We start from the raw sequence: 18,908 nt of genomic DNA, 5'->3' as shown, positions 1-18,908 counted from the left end.
TAGCTACTCAGGACTCAGGAGGCAGAGATTGGGAGAATCATGCTTCAAGGGCAATTTGGAGGGGAGAGGAAGGGGGGAATTATTGAAATTGCATCTGAACAAATAGGCCAAATATGATGGCTTTCTCCAACCTCAGGGAAGATATAGACAAAAGAATTATAATCCACAGCCAGTTTGGATAAAAAAACACAAGGCAGGGATGGGAAGGTGGCTTAGTGGTACAGTGTTTGCCTAGCATGCATGAAGTCCTGGGTTCAATTCCTCAGTACCACATAAACAGAAAAGTCTAGAAGTTGCCCTGTAGCTCAAATGTACAGCTCTAGCCTTGAGCAGAAGAAGCACCGTGCCCAGTGTCCATTCCTGGAGCAAACCCAGGACATTATCTGAAAAATAAGAACAATAATGACTGATGGCATGGCTCATAGAGTGCCTGCCTAACAAGAACAAGACCCTGAGTTTAAGCCCCAGTATTGTCAAAGAAAAAAATGTTTCCTGACTACAGAACACCAAAGTGGAAGACCCAGCATGCAGCTAGTCTGTAGCTGGATTGTGGTGATGAAGCATCCCAGCCCCAAGTTCAACTGGGAACAAACATCTTGGAAGTTGGCAGTTGCACCACGCCTGTGCCTTCTGCCTGTCTGCCATGTTGGGGGAGTTCTTCTAGCCCCCAAGCACAACCCAGCAGGAGCTATGTGGACTGAGCCGGATGTGGTCAGGCAGGAGCCTATCATGTCCCAAGGGAATGTCCCTCATGATCATGTTTTTTCTGTGGTCCCACAGTAAGGAAAACCTTATTGACCAGTGCTCCATACAGAGGGAAAGAGACTCCTTTTGAGGTTCTAGCTCCAATAGCCAATGTCCAAACACAGTAGTAAGCTGGAGTGAATAAAAGAGGACAAGCAGGGTTCTACTGCTGTCATTTTCATATGGTGATAGCTAAGAGGTCCTGAAGACTCCTTGGCCATCTCAAGTCTGAAAAAGAAGTGACTTGTATACAAACGGATCTAGTGATAAAAATGGCAGGAAGGAGGGCAGCCCATGTGAAGGGGAAACAACAATGTGGAGTAGCCAGGCCGAGCCTCGGCACTTGACAGCTACTTCTCTGTGACTCTTTCTAGGGTGTGTGAGTATGTGGGCACACTGGAGCACACCCACTTCAGTGACAGCACCTCACAGCCCCCGCTCACCATCGGCCAGCCCCAGAAGGCAGCGGGGGGCTCTGGACTTCTTGGGGATTTCAAGTGTGAAGGCTCATCTCAGGAGCAGAGCCTGGAGCAGGACCCCTCCCTGAGCCCAGCCCCTGTGGTCCAGCCCCTCTCCATTCAAGAGCTCATCCGGGAAGGCAGCCGGGGCCGGGCCTCAGACTTCCGCAGTGGCAGTCTTATGACTGGGAGCAGCGCTGCCAAGGTGGTGCTCAGTCTCTCCACCCAGGCAGACAGGTGAGTGTCCCAGCTCACAGCCCCCAGGTGCACCCATCAGCTGTTGGCTGCTATGTCTATCCGTCTGGTCACAGAATCAGCTTCCGGGGCCATCTGGTGTGTTAGCCGGTGAAGACTTCTAGCTGGGCACCAGAGGCTCAGGGCTGTAATCGTAAATCGGCGAAATATCCATCTCCAGTTAACCAGCAAGTGGTCAGAAGTGGAGCTGTGGTTCAAATGGTAGAGAGCTAGCCTTGAATGAAACAGCTAAGGGGGGGCTGAGAGTTTGGCCTAGCAGTAGAGTACTTGCCTAGCATGCACAAAGACCCAGGTTCGATTCCTCAGTACCACATACATAGAAAAAAGCCAGAATTGGTGCTGAGGCTCAAGTGGTAGAGCTCTAGCCTTGAGAAAGTCCAAGGGCAGTGCTCAGGCCCTGGGGGAAAAAAAAAGGGGGGGGGACCAGAAGTGGAGCTGTGGTTCTAATGGTAAAGTGCTAACCTTGAGTGAAAGAGCTCAGTGCCCAAGGCCCTGAGTTCAAACGCTAGAACCTACACACACACACACACACACACAACTTTTGTTGTTTTTATTATAAATGATACAGAGGGGATGACAGTTACATAAGGCAGGTAATGAGTACACTCCTTTTTGGACAGTGTCACCTGCCTTTGCTCTCTCCCACTTTCCCCCTCCCGTCCCCACCCACAAGTAGTATAGCTCATGTTCCACATGGCGTCTAGTGAGTACCACTGCTGCCTTTCTTCTGGTCTTCTTTAGGCATAGCTTTCCCTTCCCTCACATCCCCACTATTTTCTGATGGTGAAGTCTTCCAGGACAAAGGCAGACCATCCGCAGTCAAGGCTGTGTACTACCACACCCTGGGCATCTTCAGCCCCCAGGATCCTGGTTTCCTCGGTGAAATGGTATCATTTTAACAAGTAACTCCGACTTGACAGTCACTGTTGACCAAATCCCACACTTGAGGGTCTCTATTACTTCTTGAGACCCAATAACAAGGAAACTCAGCAGCTGTTCCAGTGGCAGTGACGCTGTTCGGTACTCAGGGTTTTGTACCACACATGGCACCACCTCCCTCACTTCTCAGCACGAGCTCACTATGCCCAGCCTTAATTTGTGTGTGTGTGTGTGTGTGTGTGTGTGTGTGTGTCTTATGAAATCTCAGTTGTTCTGAGAATTTAGCTCCAATAACTTAGAAACTGCATACCTGACCATCTGCCACCTTCTTACCAAACACCTAAGGAATGCCTACCATCCCTGAGTGGAAATGGTTCAAACCAGGAGGATGCAAAGCTTTTCTTTAAAATATGCTTTCTATTCTTTGGACTGAACTCTCATCATTGGTGCAGACTTTCCCATAGTAGTAATCCGTATAATGCCCTACATTTGTCTGTAGTGTTTACTCTGCATTTGCATTAATCACATCAATGAAATTGCCATGATTATTCTGTAAAGACCTTGTTAACTAGTTGACAGATAACGAATCTTGTCTATTTGCTCCCAGGCTCTTTGAAGATGCTACAGATAAGTTGAATCTCATGGCCTTGGGAAATTTCCTTTATCAACTGAAGAAAGCATCGCAGTCCCAACTTTTCCATTCTGTTACAGATACAGTTGACTACTCTCTGGCCATGCCAGGTAATTGATTCTTCTCTTTGGAGAAACTGGATAGGGAAGTAAGCAAGAAAAAGCCTGTGTCTCTGAGTGTCCGCCACATGCTCAAATATCGAGGACCCCGCCTCCTTCACACAGTCACACTGGCAAAGCGCAAGGTCTTTCCATTTTAGGCACGGTGCCTGTGTTGGCCAGGGCAGTGGTGGAACCACTGGAGCAGGGTAAGGCCATTCTGATGAGATTTTGTGCTTAGGAAGCAGAAGCTGTGGCTCCTGTTTAAAGTCTTTTATGAAGGGCTGCGATGCTTTTGCCTATCACAAACCCACCGTAGCTTCAGGCCAGCCAGTTTATTTCAGAAACCTTGGATTCTAGAGGAGGGACTCTGAGAGAGAACAATGGAAGGATTAAGAAGCCTTTCCTACCCATAGCAATCAGCTCTCAGGGCTTATCACATGAACGGTGGGTCAGTCTTACTGTCCTGGTTGGTGAGACCAGGGGAAGGGGATGCTCTCTCTCAAGGGCCAACAGGTGGAGAGAAGGTAGAGCTGTAACAACTGACCCCTGACTTCCAGTGGGTGGCAGGTGGCACACATGTGCCTTGCCTGGGGACGTGTCATGGTAGGTGACAGGTACAACACTTGACACCCTTTCATCTCAGCAACTGAGGCTCCATATTTGGCCATTTGATGCTTGCCATAGATCAGTTTGTAAACCTCAGTTTTCACCCCATTAGTTTTTAATAGACTTTCACACATTGGCTGTAGAATGCCAGCCTCCCACACATCAGGCTTCCAGAGTATCTCCAAGCCTGTGGGTGACCTTCAAGGACATTCGCCTAGGAGAGATTAGAGGCCTTAAGAGACGCACAAAGAGACAGTGAGAAGGAAGGAGGCAAGGAGTAAACCCAAGAAGAAGGGCCCTGGCTTGGGAGTTAAAAGGAATTAAGAGCCAGGCACGAGCCAGGCACCAGTGGCTCATTCCTGTAATCCTAGCTACTTACAAGGCTGAGCGCTGAGGATCTAGGTTTGAAGCCAGCCCAGGTAGGAAAGCCTGTAAGACTCTTATCTCCAATTAACCACCAAAGACCCAGTGCTGTGGCTCAAAGTCGTCATATATCAGCCTTGAGAGAGAAAGCTAAAGGACAGGCCTTCATTCATGTTCTGGTACTAGTACACACACACATACACACACGCACACACATGCATACACATACACACAAGTTAAAATGGGGCCTTCCAAACTTAGTAGCTATATTTTCTAATTCAAGTACTCTCCCTTTTCAGGCATTTAATATTCTACCCTATAAAATGGCAATAATGACATGACTTCTTAAGCTTCCTTTAAAAACTAATTGAAGTGGAGTGATTGGATCACTGGGATCTCATGCTTGTACTTCACTGGTCACTCAGCTCGTGCCTGTAGTCCTACCTACAGGCAAAAAACAAGGCTGGAGGCATGGTTCCACAGTAGAGCATCCGTTGTGAATAAGCAAGCCTTACAATCATAAGACACTAAATTCAAGCTCTAGTACTGGGGTAGAGGAGTAAAACTGGAAATGATTGCAGACATAAAGAACCAATACAATGGCAGACACAAAGCAAACATTCATTAATGTCTATGATCAATATTATCATTTTGGGGAAGTACATTTGACATGGCATGACTACTAAAGGATTCTTGACATACTATAGAACATACAGATATAGAAGGGGCAACAGGGAATGAGCAGAAGTCGGAGACAAAGGTGGCTATCGTGAAGAAGTAGCAGGAAGCCCAGGGATGCAGGGACTGGAACAAGACTGACCAGGTTAGCAAGCAAGCTCCTGAATAACACTGGTTTGCTTGTCAAGGGCTTGACAGAAGCACTATTAAGGTTGGCAAAGTAGAAAAGGATGATGGCCCCAGTAACTGTAATAGCAGAAAGCATGTCCCAGACCCTAGGCTCAAGGCTTGATGTGTCCTATTTATTGCATCTACTTAGTTCTTAAAGAAACTTTAGCAGTAGGTCTGACCATCAGCTTTACAGATGAGACCACTGGAATTGGAAGAGAAAGCTCTGGCCCATCCTTAACTGTTGCTCAGGTCCTTCTTTTTCATTGAGAACTGTTCACACTGTGACATCCTAGGAGCCATGAGACTACAGTGATAGAGCCTCAAACTGCCCTTGCCTAGTGGAGTCTTTCTTTACCCTTTCAATTAGTTAGCCCACACCAAGCTAGTCTAAGCACAAAACTTCAATCTTGTGCTTGAATAGGTCAGACTTTTCTTCGCCTTTGCTGTTCTGGCACGTATGGTCTTGTCTTTCTGCAGGAGAAGTTAAGTCCACCCAGGACCGAAAAAGCGCTCTCCACCTGTTCCGCCTGGGACAGGCCATGCTGAGGATCGTACGGAGCAAAGCCCGGCCCCTGCTCCATGTGATGCGCTGCTGGAGCCTCGTGGCTCCGCATCTGGTGGAGGTGAGCTGGACTGGACGGGGAGGGAAGAGATCGAATCAGGACATGTGAGGGCAGAGCTGGCACAAGCTTGCAGTCAGTGTGCTGCATGGACAGAACACCATGGCCACAGGACAATGAGATCCTCTCCTTAGCCTGGTCTCTCAGAATATCATGGTTCTCTGATTATGCATCTCAAGAACCACCAGTGCTAACCTGGTGTCCCTAGGACCTTCTTTCTTCACAGTTACATGGCTGTGATTTACCTGGCACAGCTAGTTCTTTGTTCTTTATGATCTGCTATCAACCTGACTAAAATATACAGTGTCCCTTTTCTGTGTGAATGTAGCAATATCTCTCATTCCTACCCCTGTCTCTTTGCTAATAAAGTACTTAGGACAGTGTCCTTTCAGTAAAGAAAACCCTAGGTCCCATCTTTCCCAACAAAATTCACACTTAGACTTTTCACTCTCCCAAAGCACAGCACTTTGGAACAAATTCTGTCACAATTCTGCATCCGGGCATCTCAGTGCATTGTGATACCTCCTTTAATTCTGCAGGGGAAATTATTACTGTGCTTTAAGGTGATAACTATTTAGAATAGCCTTTTGAGCAATTATCTGGTAAAGATTGACAAGTGTCTTCAGAAGTTAATTTAGTAATGTAAGACTATTCTAATGGGGTCCAAGAATAGAAAATACCAATCTAGTGAGAAAGAGTATTAGTTATATATCATATCAGAATAAACCCAAAACCTAGTAGTGTCCAACAACAACCATATACCTCACCTATAATTCTGTGGATCAGAAATCTCAGGAAGACTAGCTGGGTAGATCTAATCAGGGAAACCCTGGCTTGTTGATTTCTCTGTCTCTAGTCTCTCCTGTAGACTGTCTCTAGCAGACTAGTCCCTACTCAATCACATGCTTCCTTAGGATTCCCAAAGAGGCAAGAAGGCCTCTGGCCACTGGCCAAAGCAAGTTTCCAAGGTTACAGTCAGTGCGGGAGGGGACCACGAGTAAATGTAGGAACCAATGAGAGGAACCAATGTTTGAGGAAAAGCCAAGGATAAGACTAGGAGGTCTTCTACACTTCAATTCTGGTGTTTCTATTATAATGTGTATATTATACCAGCCAGGAAAATGGTCATGTTACTGAAAGGGGATTTACTAGAAACAATTTTTTCTAGAAGCATTAAAATTGGCATTGTATCTGATCAGTTGGTCAAAGTTTACTTTTAATACAATTTTTAAATACTACTCATCTGGCACTGTAACTCCATAGAATTTCTGCCCAGAATGGAATTGCTGCCTCCTCCTCCAGGCTAGGAAATCCCTCCGAAGAGCATTCTTCTTGCCTCATCATGTCCTGTGGTGTTCCCTTGTCTCTTGTATGGTGCAGGCCGCCTGCCACAAGGAAAGACACGTGTCTCAGAAGGCTGTGTCCTTCATCCACGACATCCTGACGGAGGTCCTTACCGACTGGAATGAGCCACCCCACTTCCACTTTAACGAAGCCCTCTTCCGACCTTTTGAGCATATTATGCAGCTGGAGCTGTGTGACGAAGATGTTCAAGACCAGGTCAGTGTGGCACAGGGCCCAGCAGGCATCTTGTGCGGGCAGCAACAGCAATGTCCTCCGAGCTTTGGATCTTTCACCTTCCCAGTTGTCTGACATAGAGATCATGACCTAACAGTTTGGTGGATCTGGGATGTAGACAAAGAATAATCGAAAACTAACCTCTCAACGTCTCAATAAGCTAAAGACAATAAAGAGAAGAAAGCCCAGCAAACTAGTTACAAATGAATAAGTATGTGAAGTTTGGTTCAGCAGCAGTAGTTATTAATGGAATACCAATGTGTGATGGCTAGTCAGTTCTTTAGAAGATGATCTAGCTAGGTCTGGATTCTAGTTTTCCTCCTTTACGCAGAGGAGTCTGCCTGGGAAATTCTCTCACTTCTGTTAAGTGTCCCTTCTTCTGCCTGGCCAGGTGGTCACATCCATCGGGGAGCTGGTTGAAGTGTGTTCCACGCAGATCCAGTCTGGGTGGCGAACTCTGTTCAGTGCCTTGGAGACGGTACACAGTGGGGACAAGGCTGAGATGAAGGAATACCTGGTTGGTGACTACTCCATGGGTAAGAAGGGTGGGGTGAGTCGTGCTATGGAAGCTTCATTCATTTTTGTTTGCAGATGATTAGCACAAGGAGGGTTCACTGTAATATTTCCACACATGCCTACAAAGCACCTTGATCAACTCCACCCCCTCGTCTTTCCTCCCCCCTCTTAGAAAAATAAAAAAGCGTTTTCACATTTTCATTTCAAACATGTATATGCAATTTTTTGACCCTACTTACTCTCCTTCCCACTCTCCACTCTCCTGCCCCTTCCTACTGTTGCCTAGTCCAGCAGAACCTGTTTGGCACTCCTGTTGCTCATTTTAAGTGTATATTAATTGTACAAAAGAGTTTCTTTTATGGTATTTCACACTTGGAGACAGGATATTCTAGTCATCTCCTCTGTTGCTCTCTTTCCCTGTCCCTGCTATCTCCCCTGTCTTTGTGACTTACTTTATACCATCTTCATGAATAAATGCAATAAATTCTTTCATTCTATAGGCTGTCTCTCTAGCTTGGTGACTGTTTGCTCTGCAGAAAGTCTTCAGTTTGTTGCAATTGCATTTGTCAATCTTTGTTCTTATTTACTGAGCTGTTAGAGATGTATTCAGGAAGTTATTGCTATGCTTATATCTTCCAGTGTTTCCTGTAGCCAATTCAGGTCTTACATTAAGGTCTTTGATCTTCTTTGAATTGATATAAGTTCATGGTAAGAGATAAGGATCTAACTTCATTCTTCTACATGTGGGTATCAAATACTTGTGAAGAGGCTGTACTTTCTCTCATGTATGCTTCCAGCACCTTTATCAAAAATTAGCTGGATATAGCTGTGCAGACTTATTTCTATGTTTTCTATTCCCATTAGCATGTGTCTCTTTCTGTGCCAGTACCATACTGGTTCTGGTGATGATGGCTCCACAGTAGAGTTTGAAGTCTGGTATTGTCATACCTCCAGTGTTGCTCTATTTTGCTCAGGATTGCTTTGGCTATCCAAGGTCTTGAGTGCATCTATTTGAACTTTCGGATTGATTTTCCTACCTCCATGAAGAATGTCACTGGAATTTTGATGGAGATGGCACTGAGTATGTAGATTACTTTCAGTGAACCATTTTATACATACCTAGCTCAGCCCCACTTTGCTCTAGAATTCCACTGGGCTCTGCACTCAACTTCCATCACAGCTTTCCTGTAGCCCCGCTCTGCCACCTCCAGGTGGAGCTAAGCAGGACACTATCACTGCCAAGCCAGCTGTCTGGTGGAAAGGCCAGAATTCCCCTTGTTGATATTTTCCGTGGGAGATGCTGGGAGTATGGGCGGCCTCAAAGTTCTATGACCTCTCTCCCTCAGGAAAAGGCCAAGCCCCTGTGTTTGATGTGTTTGAAGCTTTTCTCAATACCGACAACATCCAGGTGTTTGCAAATGCAGCCACTAGCTACATCATGTGCCTTATGAAGTTTGTCAAAGGACTGGGTAAGTGGAATCTGCTTCTGGATGGCTTGGGTTTGTCTAGGGTTAATATTTCTTTTTTTTTTTTTGGCCAGTCCTGGGCTTGAGCTCAGGGCCTGAGCACTGTCCTTGGGCTTTCTCAAGGCTAGAGCTCTACCACTTGAGCCTCAGCACCACTTCCGGCTTTTTTCTATATGTGGTACCGAGGAATCGAACCCGGGTCTTCATGCATGCTAGGCAAGCACTTTAACCACTAGGCCAAACTCCCGGCCCTAGGGTTAATATTTCTTATTATACCCATGGAATGTATTGTGAGACAATAATTACACATATAATTATGCATATAATTGCAAATAAATCTCTATGACATAGATATGAATTATCTATATCACATAGAGATAGGTTCATAAATAGCCGTTATTTTATGTGGACTTTTTTCATTCTTAGAATATTCATATCGTATCAGTAATTGCCCTTAAAACTGTTTTCATCAGTGTCAAGTCGCTAGCCCTCAGCTGGTGATAGCTCCTAAGAAAAGTTAAGAATGCCTCCCCCAGGCCTATTAACTAACTGTAAGGTACATTTTGGATATGAAAGCAACCTCCTTCTTTGAGATCTAATATATTTCAAGAACTATTGAGTTGCTTTTATGCTTAATTTAGGAACATTTGACAATGTGAAATCTTTTTTTTTTATTTTATTGTAATTAGTAAAAGGGTTACATGATATTTGCCAGATAGAAGGTGCATTAATTCGACAATGTGAAATCTTGATTCTAGAGCATGAGCCCTGGAAGCTGATTGTGGAAGCTGATTTATCTGGGGTGAAATGGAATGAATAGGCTGTTAGCTACACAAGTTTAGAAGACACTTGAGCTGGGAGGATTTTGCTGCAGAGTGCTCTTTGACTTAGGGCTCAGGAACTTTGGACCTGAGGAAAATATGCAGTTGATATTATTCTTTTATGCTCTTGCTAAATGCTATCTATTTTGGTGAAAGACAATTGGGACAAAGAAGTTGTGCAACTCATGTTCCTCTTGTTTTTGGGTAGGAACAAAAATGTAGATTTCAGTACTTCCTGCCATCCATCTGATCTGTAGCAAAATCTGGTTCTGTGTGGATTCCCCCTGTGTTGTCATGATATGCAGTTGGCTCCCTCTAGGACCCCATAGGGATGTTTGTGACTATGGATAGTATATTTTCCCATGCGTATATATATATATATATATATATATATATCAATGGTAAAGTTATAGTTGTTACCATGACAGTTGGTCTGGCAACCCAGATGGGTAGTGACAATAGGCAGACAGCAGAGCAGCCTAGATACATTGGCAAAGGATGTCTCAACATCTAGGAGGAATGGAGCAGGACCCTGTGAGATTTCAGCACACTGCCTAACATGTGCATTCCTTAAAAATGTATGCACTGTTTATCTCTGACATTTTCCAGTTGACATTTTTATGCCATGGAGACACAAATATTGACTATTAGCAGAGAGAGAAAAATAATGGCTTATCCTTTGGACAATTAAGCATTTGAGTTTCTGCAAAGTATTCAGGTAGAGATAGTAGCATGTTAAAATTTTGAAATAGAGATACCACATTATCGGTGTGTATGCAGAACCTATTTGTAAAAAGACAGGTTCTGTTTTCTTCTATGAATTTTACGATGGAATTATTGGGGTTGGACTATGGGCTCAGTCATGCAGTTTATAGACCCAGCACCAGCCAGTACCATTCACACAGACTTGCATGCATAACACAAAAATAAACTTGGACCTCCCTCTATAATCAAGAGGCTAGGAAACGAGTTCATTTTTAATTCTCACCTGTATGTCTGCACATTCATTTGATGTCAAATCAGCTTTTACATTATCAGGTATATTCATGTAAACCATAGGCTGGCAAACTAGGCCAGCCACCAGCCAAACAACTCTGACCTGTTGACAGTTTTTATAAATAAAGTTTTATTGTCAGCCATGCTCATTTGTCTAGGGATGACTTCCTGTCACAACAAGAGCGTTAAGAAGTGATGGTATAGGTGTTATGAACTACAATATCTCAAGTATTTTATTAGTAAAGTCTCTGGCCCTTTATGAAAAGGGTTTTCCAGCCCTGATCTAAAACATGATACATTTTTTTGCTGTTTTTGTTGTGTTTAAGGAGAAACATGCCTCATTGATTCTGAATTTTAACTAACACCTAGTAATTATGTTTATTTACTCACTGGGGAGGGTAATTGTTGCTACAATTGCAGATAATTAGAAATAATTGCAGTGTATGGAAATGATTTTATTAGAAGTATAGAAACAATTACATGAGATGAAATATTATAATTCTCTATTATTTACCTATAAGAAAATCCAGCTGCCTTTCTACAGCCACATTAAATTTCTACAGATGTATAAAAATAAATTCATGAAAACTCAGTCTCTGTCTGTAAACCCCAGATGTTTAGAGTCTTCCCAGAATCCTCATTTATCATCATCGCCCAGGACCACATGCTGACAGCAAATACAGTGGTTTCCCAGAGAGGCTGAAGGCTCCATCCTCCCAGCACAGGGTTTGTCCTGTCACTGGAAGCTCTGAAGTCACGCTATCCAGTAGCAGGGCCCCGTGATAGGAATCACAGTGTGTTCACACACTGAACAACTACTGGCCACCAAGAGTCCTGAGGTAGCATATAGAAGAAATATTCTTCATAGGGGAAATAAATGACTGGAAAGCCTTTTGTTTCAAGGTTGTGCAATTTGGTGTAATTTTTCTTTGTTTTGATAAACTGAGGTGAGTGAGCAGATCTTCTGTTTTAAGGAAAATATATGGGTCATTTTGTTTGCCTCTGTCTCCCCCATGCTACCCAGGGGAGGTAGACTGTAAAGAAATCGGAGACTGTGTCCCTGGGCCAGGAGCCACATCCACAGATCTGTGCCTCCCTGCCCTGGACTACCTCAGGCGCTGTTCTCAGGTAAGGGAAGGCTCACTCAGCCTTACATCTGTCACAGACAATTTTGTAAAATATGAGTGAATACCAAAGGCAAGGAGAGACCTTCCTCTCTCACACCTTGCCCATAGATTCTTCCATTTCCCCTGGGTACTCTCTCTTTTGTGGTAGGCTGAGTGAAGAAAAAGCAAGCCAGAGTCTCATATCCCATATCCTATAGACATCTCCCATTGATGAAAATCACTGACTTGCTCACAGATCCCTTGGTAGATTTATAAAAATCTGTACAACTCTTGTGTATTAAACAGGCCCTGATAGCTCCCACCTGTAATTCCAGTTATGTGGGAGGCTGAGCTGAGGAGGGTTGCAATTCCAGACCAGCCAGGAAAAAAGACCAAAAGAAAGAAAAGAAAAAGGGATGTGGTAACACATATCTGTCATCTCAGCTACTATCGGGAGCATAAATAGTACTGCAATCAAGTAACAAGCAGGAACCTACCTCAGAAATAACCAGAGCAGCTGTGCACCAGTGGCTCGTACCTGTAATCCTAGCTCCTCAAGAGGATGAGATCTGAGGATCGCAGTTCAAAGCCAGCCGGGGCACAAGTCCATGAAACTCTTATCTCCAGTTAACTACCAGAAAACCAGAAGTGGTGCTGTGGCTCAAAGTGGTAGAGAGCACTAGCCTTGAGCTGAAGAGCTCTGTCCAGGCCCAGAGTTCAAGCCCCACAACTGACAATAATAGTGATAATAATAATACAGTAATAATAATTTTAAAAAATAACCAGAGCAGAAAGGGCTAAAAGCATAGCTCAAGCAACAGAGTATTTGCATAGGAAACACTAAAGTCCTCAGTTCAAATCCCCAGTGTGGCCAAAATAAACAAAAACAAAACCTTCTGTGTGTTTAATGAACTGAAAATTTATCTACTTTTTCATGGCCATTGAAAACTGTTTCATCTGATTCATGGGATCAATGCCTCTTGTAAACTACCTAATAAATCCAAGTCACAAATAACTTAAAAGTTTTTGTACATTGGAAGTCTCCCCAGTTTCCCATGTCCCTTTTAACGCTAATGTGAATGTTATTGTTAACCCTAAAATTGCAGCTATTTCTAGTGTATTATTATAGTCTTTGGGATGTTTTTCTTACTCAGCTGTTGGCCAAAATCTACAAAATGCCCTTAAAGCCAATCTTCCTGAGCGGACGACTTGCTAGCTTGCCACGAAGACTTCAGGAGCAATCAGCAAGCAGTGAGGATGGCATCGAATCAGTCCTGTCTGAGTGTGATGATGAGACAGGTAAGTTGATGGATTGGACTGGGCAGGATTATTTGCTATATGTTCAGAGTTTCAGAAGCTTAAGCTGTGGCTCAACTGGTAGAGTACCAACCTTGAGTGGAAAAGCCAACACAAGCATGAAGCCCTACATTCAAGCCCCAGTATGGTGAAGAAGTAGGAAGGAGAGGAGGAGGAAAAGTTAGAGTATAGATTATAAAGAAATGTTAGGTTATGGATCACAAATATGATCATCTATTTCTATTTAAAATATTCTTACCAGAACAAGTTTATTTAAAGTAAAACTAATACTTTGCAATCATTACCAATCCTTTTAGAATGAAGACTACCAGAAACAGCAGCTTACTTCTGCAGGTTCCTGTAAATGCTATTTCGGACTTTGATTTCTCTTGAGTTTAGTCAATTGGGACAAAGCTGCACTGGTACTTAAATTGACTGGTAATTGTCTTTAATGGCTTTCAGGAAACACAGTCTTTATATAATTACTTCCTGCAGGACTATTTGGTTAAAGACTAGGGAAATTAAGCCATTACTGGAGAGAGAATCTATTTATGACTGGTGAAGCCAGAGGTTCAGGAAAGAATAATTTTAAAGACTTTGTTTCGAATTAGGTCCCGTGTAATCTCTTATGAGTCACCGAGTTTGTTGTAGTAACTCTGGGTAATTTTCAGCGCATGCTCACACCTGCTGTCTACTGTCTCAGAAGACCCTGTTCTGTTCTACCTCTAGAAATGGAAATGATGCTTAAATAGGCCAACTCTCTGGACCAAGACTGTCCCAAAGCTTGTTTACAAAAGGCAGAAACAATTTGGTTATGTTTCTAATTTTGCCTTTGTATTTCTGTCACAAATTCATTTATGAGAGTGGCTGGAAGAGTCAGTTTTTGGTAGAAATCATGAACAGCAAAGGCAGTAAAATTTCACTAATTCAGATGAGAGGAAGGAACAAATACAATCAAATCTAGAGAGCAATTAAAGTTGGGGAAACTGGCCAGATGTTGTTGAATGGAGCTTTCATTTTAATGATTAGATAAATATGATTTTTACTTAGCATTCAAAACCTTCAAACTATATACTTACAGAGCTAGTTTCATTGATAGTATATTCTTTAAAGACAGTTATGAATATTCATGTATTACAGCAAGCACTCCCCTGCCCATCTACACAAATCATCTATCTCTCTTTCCCTATGAGGGGCCAGAAGTATGGATCAAGTGCTAGAGCACCTGTCTAGCAAATCTAAAGTCCTATGTTCAAACCTCAGTAACTCCACCCCCCACATATGCACACATATTCTACCAGGCACCTATCTAACATTTCTCACATTATCAATTCATCAAGGACTTTAGAGTGATAATCAAGTATGAAACAGTAGATACAAGAAAGACATATTACTAAAAACTAACCAGGTACTGCTGCCTCGTGCCTAGAATCCCTGCTATCTAGAAGGCTGAGATCTAAGGATCACAGTTGAAGTGAATCCAGGCAAGAAATCCCATGAGATTCTTATCTCCAATTAATTAGCAAAAAGCTAGAAGTGGAGTCCTGGCTTAAGTGGTAAATCACTAGCCTTAGGCAAAAACAAAACAAAACAAAACAACAACAAAAAACTCTCACACACAGAACTCAGGGTCAGTGACCAGGCTGGCCTTAAACAATTCTCAACATTGACACATCTCGAGATTATAGTTTGGCTTCTCAAAGTACAGAATTAATTCCCTTTCCAATGGAAAATTTAAATGTGCATAACTAGAGAGACTACACAAAGCATATACATACATAGAATATACAAAGCTAGATACAATGACATCGCCCACTTTCAACTATTACAAAATCATAGCTCTTCTTGAGTATATTTTCCTTTTCTCTCTTTCCCATATTGTTTTAAGGTAGAACTGGAAATACAGCGTTTCTTTTATGAGTGTTCTTTAAAGGTCATGAAGAAGAAGTAGGGATTTGCTGGGGTGTGGCTCAGGTGGTAGAATATCAGCCTATGAGCTAAATTATCAGATACCAAGTTTGAGTCCTGGTCTAGGACCAAAAAAAAAAAAAGTTCATAAAGGGAAAAAAAATCCTTTCCACTTCCCACTTATTCTCATGTGGGCTTTTTGAATGGATCTAGGAACTTGCTTCATAGAAAAGCTGATAAAGGAAAGCATAATTGTTTTACTAAATTTATGCATATATGGGGATCTTCACAAGAGAGTAAAATCTGAAGAAATAAACAAAGCTCAATAGGTTTATACTTTCTAGACAGTACACAATAAATTGGTGATAAATGGTGAAATAATAAAGGAAATAGATCTTTGGACTAACAATTATGGAGATGTTTCTAAGATCTATGAAGTAACAGGAACACACTGAAGAAAGAGAAGGATTCCTTCTGTGAGTTTCTTTAGTCAGGTTTATTATAGCTCTAATTCCCAGTTTTTCATGCTAAAACCTGTTTTTCAGCCTTGGTACATAGAAAAATCCCTCCCAAAAGACCTCTGAGGCTTGCTCTGTGTGGGAAGAGGCCATATGGCCAGTTATGAATATGCCAACGTTGGCATATTTTCTCTGGACTTCATGGAGGTCTGTTTTTGGTCTCCAGGTCTTATAGAAGTTTGGATCATCCTCTTGGAGCAGCTAACAGCAGCTGTGTCCAACTGTCCACGTCAGCATCAACCACCAACTCTGGATCTACTTTTTGAGCTGTTAAGAGATGTCACCAAAACACCTGGTAAATGCATCTCTGTTTGTTTTGAAAGGGAGTTATCATACATAAAACTTATTTTTTTTCTGGAAGGTATTTCAGTGGATGTCTACCTATTTTTACTCTTTTCTGAACTTAATGCAAATCTGAACATAGAGAGATGCACATGCTCACTAGATTCTCTGGGCTGAAGAGCTATGACATAATGATGTCTAAGGCATCTCCCTGTATTGCCCTAGGTGTCTTCTGCTGATCCCTTTAGGAAGGTCACGTGGCAGGCAGTTTGTTGTGTGTGTTGGAGCCCCATGCCAATCAAACTGTGGTTCTCAATATCTCCATAAGCCAATGGGCTTTACCATGTTTGGTGATTACAGCTGACCTAGAGTGCCTGCTCTCAGTCTCAAGGCTGTCAGTCAGGCTCACTGAGACTGAACAGGCATAAGCCAACCACTCACAGGGTAGGCAGTATTGTTTGTATGCAGGTCACAGTCGTGAGAGCCCAAAGACATTTGGTATTTTCCCAGCACATTCCCCTAGGTGTACAGAAAAAGAAGAGCTCTTTGGAAAGTCCTGCCTTCTTTCCTTCTTTTCCTTCTTTCCTTCCTTCCTTCCTTCCTTCCTTTCTGTCTGTGTTTCTTTCCTTTCTTTCTTTCTCTCTCTCTCTCTTTCTCTTTCTTTCTTTCTTTCTTTCTTTCTTTTCTTTTTTTCTTTCTTTCTTCTGTCCTGGGGCTTGAACTCAACACCTGAGCACTGTCCTTGGGCTTTCTAAAAGCTAGAGCTCTACCACTTGAGTCACAGTACCACTTCTTTTTCTATGTATATGGTACTGAGGAGTTGAACCCAGTCTTTTGCATGTTAGGCAAGCACTATATCAGTAGGCCAAACTCCAGTCCTGCAAAGTCATTTCTTATTTGGAATTAATAAAGTTTAGCATACGCATTTCATTATCCCAGCTTTCCCAAGGTCAAAGAAAGTTCTCATAGAAACTTTAGTTTGCACTAACAGAATCAGAGCCTAAAATAGAGCTGCAAGTGATTCTTCATAGTGAGAAGAGAATATCCAAATTCCTTATGATGAAGACTTGTTTGAAAAATCATACTAGCCAGATGCAAGTAGCTGACACCTGTAATCCTAGCTACTCAGGAGGCTAAGACCTGGAATATTATGGTTTGCATAAGTTCAGTTGATTCCATCTTTGATTAACCAGTAATAATAATAACAATAATAATAATAATCAGGGGGCCAGGAGTTTGGCCTAGTGGTAGAGTGCTTGCCTAGCATGCACGAAGACCCGGGTTCGATTCCTTGGTACCACATACTTAGAAAAAGCTGGAAGTGGTGCTGAGGCTCAAGTGGTAGAGCTCTAGCCTTGAGAAAAATCCAAACTCAGGCCCTGAGCTTAAGCCCAGGACTGACAAATAATAATAATAATAATAATAATAATAATAATAATAATAATAATAAGCAGGGATGTAGGAAAGGCTCAAGTGATAGAGCAAGAGCTATAAGAAAGAAAACACAGCATAAGACTCTGAGTCCAAGCCCTAGTATCAGCACAGGCTTGTGTGCATGCACACATGTGCGCTCTCTCTCTCTACTACTAGAAGGAACTATTTTGAAATGCAATCACACCTATAGGTTAAGTATTTATCCCTTTTTGTACATTCATGTAATTTTCATGTTCATTATAAAAGGATATCTTCTAAATCAGAAGGTTTAACATTGGTTAATATTAATATTTCAGTAAGGAAACACAAGGATTTTTGCCTATGGAGCCAACAATTTGAGCCATCTAAGCTGTCCATCAGTAAGGGAATAGATTTGTAAACTATGTCCTGTAAGTATAATAAAAATAGCATACAGCAATAAAATTTGTTGACCAATATGCAGCTTGAGGCTTATATTATTTATGTAAAAGTGGCTTTAAACTTCCAGCCAATGTGGCATATGCTTGTAGTCACAAATACTTATGAGTCTCTATTAGGAAGGAGGATTTACCTGTGCTGGGGATTTCATGACCAGCCTGGGCAACAAAGCAAGACACTGTGTGAGGGGCTGGGAGCACAGCCTAGTGGTAGAGTGCTTGCCTGGGTATGCTCAAAGACCTGGGTTGGATTCCTCAGCACCACCTAGAAAAAGCCAGAAGTGGTGCTGTGGTGCTGTGGTTCAAGTGGTAGAGCTCTAGCCTTGAGAAAACCCAAGGACAGTGCTCAGGCCCTGAGTTCAAGCCCCACAAATGGCAAAAAAAAAAAAAAAGACACAGTGTGAATAAGTAAATATGTGTTCCATGTAAGCCTAAGTACTTTGATGTTGAATGTGTTTCTTATCAGCAGACGTGTCCATGTGTTTTCATTTGAGGACGAGGAGTTGATTGAGTAATACTTTAGATTTATTGCTATTTGAATATTTATGAATAGGCTAATATCTTACTTGCATAACTGAATTCCTACTTAGTAAAGATATACCCCACTCTGTAATAAATTCTTTCTGTTATACCCTCTCAGAAAATGTGGAGGTCTTTGGAAAGAGACATGATGCTGAGCCCTTGAAATCACGACTCTGACCCTGACTTTCCTTTTTCAGGACCAGGGTTTGGAATCTATGCTGTGGTTCACCTTCTCCTTCCTGTGATGACTCTTTGGCTCCGTCGTAGCCATAAAGACCACTCCTATTGGGATGTGGCCTCTGCTAATTTCAAGCACGCCATTGGTCTGTCCTGCGAGCTGGTGGTGGAACACATCCAAAGCTTCCTACACTCAGGTAGCTCTTAAGCATTTGGTAAACACCCCTCTCCTAGGGAATTACTAGAAGATAATCACATGGTCAGTGCCAGACATCAGGTAGGGAAATTGATGCCCTTGCATCTCCTATGAAATCATTAAACATAATACTCTAAATATATGAGTAAGTATTCTGGGGTTTTTTGTTT

At 42.6% G+C, this 18,908-nt stretch overlaps 1 protein-coding gene across 1 annotated transcript in view; it reads left to right on the top strand.

Annotated features, from left to right (window-relative positions):
* The window catches only part of Arfgef3 (ARFGEF family member 3), a 109,780-nt gene that overhangs the window by 79,518 nt on the left and 11,354 nt on the right, over positions 1–18,908 (top strand). The window contains exons 19-28 of the mRNA XM_090338053.1: positions 1,119–1,439; positions 2,944–3,077; positions 5,364–5,509; positions 6,887–7,066; positions 7,476–7,620; positions 8,947–9,069; positions 11,908–12,011; positions 13,144–13,288; positions 15,878–16,006; positions 18,563–18,739. Coding sequence (XP_090194179.1) covers positions 1,119–1,439; positions 2,944–3,077; positions 5,364–5,509; positions 6,887–7,066; positions 7,476–7,620; positions 8,947–9,069; positions 11,908–12,011; positions 13,144–13,288; positions 15,878–16,006; positions 18,563–18,739 — 1,604 coding nt within the window. The remainder of the gene's footprint in view (positions 1–1,118; positions 1,440–2,943; positions 3,078–5,363; positions 5,510–6,886; positions 7,067–7,475; positions 7,621–8,946; positions 9,070–11,907; positions 12,012–13,143; positions 13,289–15,877; positions 16,007–18,562; positions 18,740–18,908) is intronic.

Source organism: Megascapheus bottae, chromosome 8 (assembly GCF_031878675.1).
Source record: "Megascapheus bottae isolate mThoBot1 chromosome 8, mThoBot2.hap1, whole genome shotgun sequence".
NCBI classification, from domain to species: domain Eukaryota; kingdom Metazoa; phylum Chordata; class Mammalia; order Rodentia; family Geomyidae; genus Megascapheus; species Megascapheus bottae.
Note: the sequence above shows the minus strand (reverse complement) of the source record. Positions and strands in the feature narration are given on the sequence as shown.